Genomic DNA, 9,370 nt, shown 5'->3' on the forward strand with positions numbered 1-9,370 from the left:
GTCAATTTGTTCACATGAGATTTCAGGAGAAATTTGGTTAGTGGAGTTGAACTTGTGTTGATGTTGTATTTATGTTGATTCGATGCGATGTGGTTCGATCTCTAGAATTTGATACGTAATGTTCTTGAAGTTAGAGTTTTGGAAGAAAGATTGTATCTTCAAAGGAGTTTCAATCTTCGAGGGTGGTCGACTTTAGAAGTTGAGGAGCCTTCCAGCTCTTGTGAGAATTCTCTCTAGACTTTCTGTAGTAAAAAATTTCCAACCCTAACAAATAAAGAAAACTCCTCAAGAGTTTCCTAATGGGCTTTTATGGACTTGGGTCTGGTATGGTCCGGTCCATGAACCATACCATGGGTTTTAATCTTGAATTTGGGTCCTATTTAATTTTGGATAAATGAAATTTATTTTTTGACTTATTAACCTAAATAAATAATATTTAATTGAATCAAAATAATTAATTTAATTCAATTGTCATGCGACATCAATACGTGACAACTCTTAGTTAAGCCCAATCTCAATTTTTGTTTCTAGTGATCCTTAAGTTAGTACAAGTCCTAATTATGTCCGAGATTTTAATGGATTTCTATTTCATTAGCGGTGTTTATAAGCAAAGAGAGTGTTTTAAATTCAAACGGTAAAGTTGAACTAGTTTGTCTAATACATTTAATTTAGCCTTTCAATTTTCATATTAAAAGTAGTAAACCAATTATGTCATACAAACTCCCAATTATGTCATACAAAAACAGCGACCTCAACTAAAATTTGATACTATAGCTAGAAACTTGTTTTTGGTCTAGAAACGTGTGTGAAACCAATTCATGGTCAAAAGACTCAATAATACGTTTACATGGTCTCACACACATAAAAAGTTATAAAATGTAAATTATTTTTCAATGATATTTAAAGAAATGTAACATAACTCAAGTCAAGAAAGAACCTACCCAATTTCTCAATTTTCCAATGATAAATTAAATCTCTTGTGACTGTCAAATGTAAAATATTCACTATTTCCATTTGAACATATAGAAAACAAAATGAGTGAATGAGTGAAAGATGAAGTGAAGAAAATATTTAACATTCTCTATTAAAAAGAAAAAATAAATTAGCAAAGTAACAGAATGACATCTAACTTTGTTTCAAGGAACTCATCAAAACGTTTTTACACACCTCTTTCTCCTATTCCTATCTGGGTATCTAGTACAAAGTGGTAAACCAGGTTTGTTAGAAACCTGGAAATTGGGCATGCCCCCTAAATTTGTCTCTCAAGATCATCACCACAATGCCTTTTATGTACACACAACTCCCTGTTAGATATCTCTCTGTCTACTCTTGCTCCTTCAAGATGTTTCAAATAGAACCCGACGCTCTATAAGTTCCGACAACACGCTCCTCATTTTATCAATCGAAACCGGTTTTAGTATTAGCCCATCCATGCCAGCTCTGAGGCAGCTCTCCTTTGTTACTTTGTCTGAGTTTCCAGTCAGTACTACCATGAATGGTCTTTCATGGCATTTCGCAAATTTTTCACGGATGCGTATAGCTAGTTCGTAACCATCAACACCAGGAGTGCAGATATCCATGAAAACCACCTTGTGTTCCTGGGAGACTACTCGTAAGAACTCCTCAATTGAGCCTGCTGTTGTTACTTCGCATCCAAGATGTACAAGAAGTCCTTTCGTCACTGACCGACTAACTCTGTGATAGGAAATGCAGAATGATCATTAGAACGTGCAAGGCAATTCCAACAACTTTAGCATGGTTTGCAATCTCGAAAAAGTGTAAATCTCAAAAGCACAAATTTAATGACGACTCATTATTATTAGAACCCAAACAGCTGAATCTGTGTTCAATTCCTTCCTATAAAGGGCAAGAAAAATGTACCCAAAAAAATGACATGAGTTCAATCAGTAGCTACGACTCAACTAGTCCTGCATTTTAGGATCATATGAAACCTTGTTGGCTGCAAAAATGGAAATTTTGATTTATTTGTAGCTAAATGAAAGCAAATAGATCTTTGAAGATGGAACTATAGATGAAACTTTTCATTATCTTCAAGAACATCAGCTAGGATTTTATTGGCGTCACTCACTCAATTTTTGTATAGACTTCACGTTCTCTAGGATTAGACAAAAGAATGGTTCTCTAGCATAAATTCATGCTATGATTATCAATTGGATCACATGGGATAGAACAGCATTAATTGTGCTCCAGCACTTTGAAAAAAGCATGGTATCCATAACCATCTAGATCAAGATCTTTAATTCTCCCCGAACTCCCCAACACCTGTTCCTCATTAAACCTTCAATCTCCTCCACCCAAAGTTCTTTGACCTTGCTAATAGGTTATCAATCGATCCCTTTTATGAGCTATCTTCCGCCTTCCATCTCTAAGTGAATGTAGTATTAGTAAGGGAGGAGGAGAGGGAGAACAAAGAACAAAGAAATTGTTCATACCTACGGATTTTTTTTTTTTTCTTTTCTTCCTTGCTAATATTACACTCACTTAGAAATGGAACTATAAGTGCCCCATCAACTGTCTTCTTAGAACCTTATAAAGTAAAGTTTATACACAGGTATCAACTCCTTCCCTTTGGAGGCTCAAAGTTCCATTTCCATATTTATGGTACTAGAGAAAAAGTCAAAATCAAAATCTAGACACTCTCAGTTGACCATTAGGTGAAGGGTCAGTTGCATTTATCAACAGAAGGCATAGCCTTATTGTGGTATTACTTTTGCCTTGCTCACACTTCTATAGAAAATTAATTATATTCCGTCATGATTAGATCTTCCATTCTTTTTCTACAAAGATTTCTCATTATCTTACCCACTTGCTTCACCTTCTCCTGCGTTTTGCTCACTTTCTTCACATTCTCGTATGTTCTTACCCATGAGCAAAACGATTACAAGATTCTAAGAAAAATGCCACCAAATCCCACAAACTACGGAATTTTCTGGCTCTCAAATTCATGAGTACTTGCTACCCTAAGTAGTTGACTCAAGACGTTTTGAACTAAATGCCACATGATTGAGCTCAAAGTTCCTTTACAAGAATGTACAATCTTTGGGAGGGTCACAATTGTGACTGAAGTGCCTAAACTGTTTCTATAGATAAGAGCCTAAAATGTTTCTAAAGTGTCAACGCCGTGTAGAACAGAATAATAAAAGAACAGCTTATGCCAATCAAATTAGAGCAGCCTTTTCATCACGAAGGCATCTCACGAAGAATGCACAATTTTCTACATATTGATTAATATCTTTCTAACTAATCTACAAATTCTCATTCAAAAGGAAGAAAGCATTATGAACAATCATGTTAGAGAACATACACATGATTCATGAACAAAGAAGTAGCAAATTCAAATTTTGAAATAAAACTGGGTAAAATGTTACTAACCCATTATCGTCCATAACAAGGACTTTGAGTCCAGGAAAACTTGTATGGATGCTGTTTTCATGAATTTTTGATGTATAGGGAAGCTTTGATTCATTTGATTGATCGGCAATTCCAAGTTTTACAATAAAAGTGGCCGTGCATCCCTTTCCAAGACCTTCACTTTCAAGCCATATATGTCCTTCCATAAGATTCACAAACCTGATCACATAGCACATAAGGAAAGGGATATGAGGACCATATCTTCATTGGTGTGTGAGCATGTGTCGGAACAAGGTTTGTTATCAATAAGGGATCATTTGGGACCAAAACAAGATACCAGCTATAAACATCATACCTTTTACAAATTGCAAGCCCAAGACCACTGCCACCAGAGTTTCTTGGTCCCACTGTAGTTTGTGCAAATTTGGTGAACAACTTTGGAATATCTTGAGGACTAATTCCAGATCCAGTATCTTTTACCTATATATGCAGAAGAAGTTTGTAACATCTTTTCTACTGTGATATTGTTAGTAGAAGACTTAGCTTCGCAACTGAAAAATCATTTGATTCGAAGTGTGAAGTAAACAAACCTGGACACGTAAATAAAAATGACTATCACTTGGCACAGGGTGAAAATCTGGAACTCGAATTTCTCTGAAGGTTTCTGATTTTGCAACAATGGCTGAGATTGATATACTACCTTCTTTTGAAAATTTTACAGCATTACCCACAACATTAAGAATAGCTTGCATGAGACGTTTCTCGTCACCAACAGCAAATACTGGCAAATCAGGGCCCAAATGTAAGGTCAATGACAACTTTTTTACTAGCGTAACAGGCTTGATCAAGTTAAGCACCTGCAACCATTTGGGTTGATTTTACAATATCATATAGGCGATAGTTTTTTGAAACGTAGTTAATTACATAGCATTGATTGTCATACCTCTTTGAAAACGGCATGAAGATTAAATGTGCCAATGTCCAGTTGTAGGCTACCGTCTTCAAGCCTTGAAAGATCAAGAACATCATTGATTAGAGTAGCTAAAAGGTTACTGCTTTTTAATATTGTTTCAACCATCAGACGTTGCTCTGGTGTAAGTTCAGTCTCTTGTAATAATGAAGAGAGGGCAATAATCGCATGCATTGGAGTTCTCATCTCATGGTTCATGACAGCCAAGAAATCATTCCGGGCTCGTATTGCCGTTTCTGCTTCTCTCCTGGCAAGATCAAGAGCAACGTTCTGCTCCATTAAGAGATCTCTAGCCCTCATCGACTCTTCTAAGATTGCAGCATGAGAAAGAGCTACTGCTACCTGATTTGAAATGTGCATACATGGATTAATGGTCAGAAGATATTTAGGCCACCAACAATCAAATATGTTCTTCAAATAAACGAACTTCACTCCTACAAACACCACGTTTCTACTTATTTTAACAGTGTACAGTGTGGCAAGTAATATAGATATGATTTTCTGATTCACATAACTAAGAAACTAGTTTAGAAGACAAAGACAGAAAATGATATGTAGTTTTAGTTTAATTCTTCCCTTGAGGTTACTAACTGGTTTTGCTCCCATGGTGAACTATTCCAAGAACTAGATAATTATACATTTGTTGTTCCCTAAAGAAAAAAAGACAAATGCAACTTTTGTTTTATTTATTTCTTGGGATGGTCTGCCAGTCAAACATGCAAGGTTCCAGCTTTAACATTTTAGGAAATAAATAAATTTTTTTGTTTTATACATTTGTTGAAATGATATACTGCAGGAGAAAAACCCTGGCCCATGCAACATCTAGAAAGATCACCATGCAATAAATTCATAAAGGATCGTCCACCTGTCTAATAAGCAAGGATTCAGCTTCAAAGTGCAGCAGGGTTAAACAAACTAACTCCTTTACCTGTTCTAAGTAATAGTTTAAAATTAACCATGACAAGCGGTAATAGATGGAAATTCAAGACAAACATGTTGCATTTAACTACTTATAAGATTACATGGAGGAGTTTGATTAAAGAAAAGCAATGCCAACAAGATAATGCATACCTGGTCAGCAACAACTTCAACCAGCTCCAACTCATGAACGCGCCATTGTCTAGCGCTATCTGATGGAAGCATCAAAACCATAAGCGCATATCGCTTAGTCGAAAGCTCTGGCCAATCATTTATTTGAAAATTAGAAAGATGCAATAGAGGAACACGAACAGCAACAACCTCTCCAGCCACATATCTACCAGCACGAGGTCGTAGGCTCGCCACTGGGGAATTTGGAGATATTTTTAAGGCCCGGTTACTACTAAAAACTTGACTGATCACAGGGAGATTGATGGGGACAGTATATCCCACTGGATTCTGCTGATGAAGAGTATAGGATAGTTGAAGTTCTAATCCAGTACGAGTTGGCATCCAAAGTGCACACTCTTCCAAAGCCAAGGTTCTTCCCAGCTCAACAAGAGTGGTTTTTAGTATAGTATGTCTATCAAGAGTACTCCTAATTTCATGAGTAAGCATCCTTACGTGTCGACCAGTTTCTTCTTGAGTACGAATGAGTCCCATTTCCCTATCCAATTCAGCAGCCTTGTTCTTCAAAAAGAGCTCTCTAGTTTTAACACTTAATAAATCGGGTATAATATGTACAAGCATAAGGGCAGTTGCACATGATACCACAGCAGTTAAAACCTTTGCAGTGGTCATTACTACTGCTACCGTTCTTGAATGCATGGTAAAGGTCCATAGGTTAATAAGATGTGTTGCACCACAAAGAACAATGAAAGCACCAAACTGAACAAGAACCCATCTGTAAGGAAACACTGCAGATTTCTTTACGAAGTAGATGAGCTCCAAAGGGATCGAGAAGTATGCAAGTGCGATAAAGAAATCAGAGATATACTGATACTTCATCAACAACTCATCTGCAGGCCATTGTGGCTCAATGCAATAACAGTTCTCCATGGCAACCACACCTCTCTCGCCTACGATTTACCTGTTTATCTGGTTCACGAAAACAAACACACATTTATAGCAATATATACACCAAGTCAGAGAAACATATTCGTATGGAATTATGTCAAATTCAGCAACCTATACAAAGCCAAAGAAAAACAAAGACGCACAGACACTTTAATTTGGGTGCCTTCGTGTCGTGTGTCCACGTCCGTCCTTGTAAGAAAAAAAAAATTCCCAATGAAACTACCAACACCAACTCACCCCAAAGAACATAAGAAGCAGAAAATACATCGAACAGGGAAATTCTACTTGTTTTTTTCTACACAAATGTTTATCTTCAAAATCAACCAACAAGACCCATTTTATATTTGCATACATCTTTGTAGACGAAATTCTCGGTTCTTGTTCATAAGGCTAAGAATACAACAATTTCACTTCCATTACAGACACCAGATCCACCACGAGGACGAAACATATTTTCATCAAAAACCCATTCCACATCAAGAAAACCTCAACATAGGATAGCTCAACAACATAATCAACCGTCCAACCGATTACAAAATCTAAAGCACCCAATACCCAGATGAAAAAACACGAATCCAGCTCGATATCAGTTTAAAAACTTACACCCTTCTAAAAAACACCCATTTCGCAGCACCCATTTCATCAAACAAACGATTCAAACTCAAAACACTCCAAAAACCAACCCCTTCCCCCCTCCAAAACAACACCAGAAATGAAAAAAAGAATGATCAATCAATCTATCAAACAAACAAAAAACAATTACCTGGGTTCTTCTGCTCATTTGAGATAAAACAAAAATAAAAAGAGAGAAGCAAAAAAAAGAAGAAAAAAAACGCCCAAACGGCAACTTCAATGGTTCTTCAAGTTGAACCCCACAAAGGGTGTTTGTTCCACCATTTTTCTCCCAAATTTCAGAGACCCAGAAAGGCGTTTAGAGTTATAAGAGTCTAAATGCAATGTTTGTGGGTGTTTTTTCAATTGAATTTCACCTTTCTCTCTCTAACTTTTTTCGGGTGTGGTGGGGCTTTGGGAGTTCTGAGACAAGCAAACGGAAAGTGAGGAAATTGAGAAGGAAAACATCTAAGTCAACGTCGGTTCCATCTCTCTCACACTCTATTTCCTTCCCCATATTATCCACCTCCTTTAACGCTGCTAACCCATCTCTCTCTCCACATTTTTTTAATTCATGTTTTTTTTTTTTTTTTTTGTTTTTCATTTTAATTTATAATATTCAGATTCATGCACCATCTTAATATAGTGTAATTAAATGTTAAAAAGTTGCTTCAACAATCGATAGTGATGGATTAGGACCCTATTTTATGTACATTTTTTTTTTCCCTTTAGTGGGCCCTCAATTGTTCAATTAATAAATAATGGAATTTAGTGAGAAATAACAAAAATTCCCCCTTAAGTAGGGTTGTGGATACAATCAAATTTTCACCTACCTTCCCTCTTTTGGAGATAAAAGCTTCACCTAAGTTTTCGTTTTCGTGATGATTCCAACTTTTAATCGTGTGTTGTAATCAATTGAATTATGTTCATGTTAATTAAAAATACATGTTTTGTTATATTTGATTTATGTATCCTAAAAATTGTAGCAATTTAATTTCAAAACTTGTGCATATAATTATTCTTTAGTAAAAGAATTGTGAGTTGTAGAATCATACTTCTTATTTCTAAGATGGAAAGTTAGGTTAATCATCGTTAAACTAATTTTGCTTTACCATTGTGTAATTGTTTAAGTGGTTTGAAATTTGTAATAATTTGATGTTAAAAATTATAATTAATAAAAATGTGGAATTTTGTGAGGAAGTAAACAAAAATTGTCCCTCCTAAGAGAGATGGTGGATGCATAAAATTTCTCCAAATTTACCTCATTTGGAGATGAGGGTTTGGGTTGGAAAGAGTATGAGTAAGATGCGGGGAGGATATAATTTATGTATGGATTAACTAGAGTTGAGTTATAATCTAGTTAGTTAAGAATACGTATTTACCGAAATAATGATTTATTCTTGAAGTTTTAATTTGTGTTAGGAGTAACTTAGTTCTATATTTTTAAAATGGTGATCATATTTGATCTCAAAGCTTTAATGTGTAATTATTTCATCTCCTATAGTTTAAAATTTGTAATAATTTAGTTCCAAAACTTATAATTAATAACTATAGAATCTAGTGGGAAGTTACAAATTTCCTTTTTCAAGTATGATGGTAGATTTAGTAAATATTTCCCTAATTTAATTTAGCTCACGTGAGAATAAAGGTTAGGTTGGGAATAGCAAAAAGATAGCGATCTAGTGTTAGGTGAACGTGTGTGAACTCTTTGACATTTTATTTAATGATGCATTTCATAACTTAATCATATTTAAGTTAACTATTTAGCCTCCTACATCTGAAAATTTTAGTTTGTATAGTAATTCAGTTCATTGTATAATTTGGATCTATATAATTAAAAATTTATAGTAACTGAACCAACATTCAATCATAGTAAGTGAAATAGAAAGCATGTTGTGTGCCATTAATGCAAAAATTAGATCAAATCAATAATAATGATAAATGAAATTAAACAAATACTATTGTGACAACAAAATATATATGTTAGTGAATGACAAAAGGAAATTAATAAGAATATAAATATATGGAAAAATGGATGTCTAATATTCAACATTAAATAATTCACCAAATTCTTTTAGAAATTTGAGAGGAAAGTAAAATAATAAATGAAAGAAATTTCAAACCTTCCTTGTTGAATAGAATTTTGGTGATATTATAGATGAGAGAGAGAGAGAGAGAGAAGGGAAATGGAAGTACACACCAAGTAGAGATAGTTTTAGCTTTTAGGGTTTATGTGTCCCTTTTCAAAACAAATCAACCCTCTTTTATAGGGAAGAATCAAAGGGAGATAAGATCAATTCTTGTAATTATGTGAGACATGTGAAAGTTTTTGGTACTACAAATTTTATGTGCTATTGTGGTAGAGTTGTTTTTTTCTTTGTCATACTTTCATTTATTGTGTGTCACATCAAAGTGATTTTA

At 34.8% G+C, this 9,370-nt stretch overlaps 1 protein-coding gene across 5 annotated transcripts; it reads right to left on the reverse strand.

Moving 5' to 3' along the window:
• Positions 1-1,059: 1,059 nt before the first annotated feature.
• On the reverse strand, positions 1,060-9,169 carry LOC103492012 (ethylene receptor 1). Of its 5 annotated transcripts, XM_051084391.1 has the most exons (8): positions 7,101-7,523; positions 6,449-6,526; positions 5,414-6,358; positions 4,316-4,684; positions 3,963-4,229; positions 3,728-3,852; positions 3,394-3,591; positions 1,060-1,695 (listed from the first exon to the last, which is right to left on the reverse strand). In XM_051084391.1, exons 3-8 carry the CDS (start codon positions 6,317-6,319, stop codon positions 1,338-1,340), a joined length of 2,223 nt encoding a protein of 740 aa, XP_050940348.1. In that variant the 5' UTR covers positions 6,320-6,358; positions 6,449-6,526; positions 7,101-7,523; the 3' UTR covers positions 1,060-1,337.
• Positions 9,170-9,370: the final 201 nt, after the last annotated feature.

The sequence above is a fragment of the Cucumis melo genome, chromosome 5 (assembly GCF_025177605.1).
Source record: "Cucumis melo cultivar AY chromosome 5, USDA_Cmelo_AY_1.0, whole genome shotgun sequence".
NCBI classification, from domain to species: domain Eukaryota; kingdom Viridiplantae; phylum Streptophyta; class Magnoliopsida; order Cucurbitales; family Cucurbitaceae; genus Cucumis; species Cucumis melo.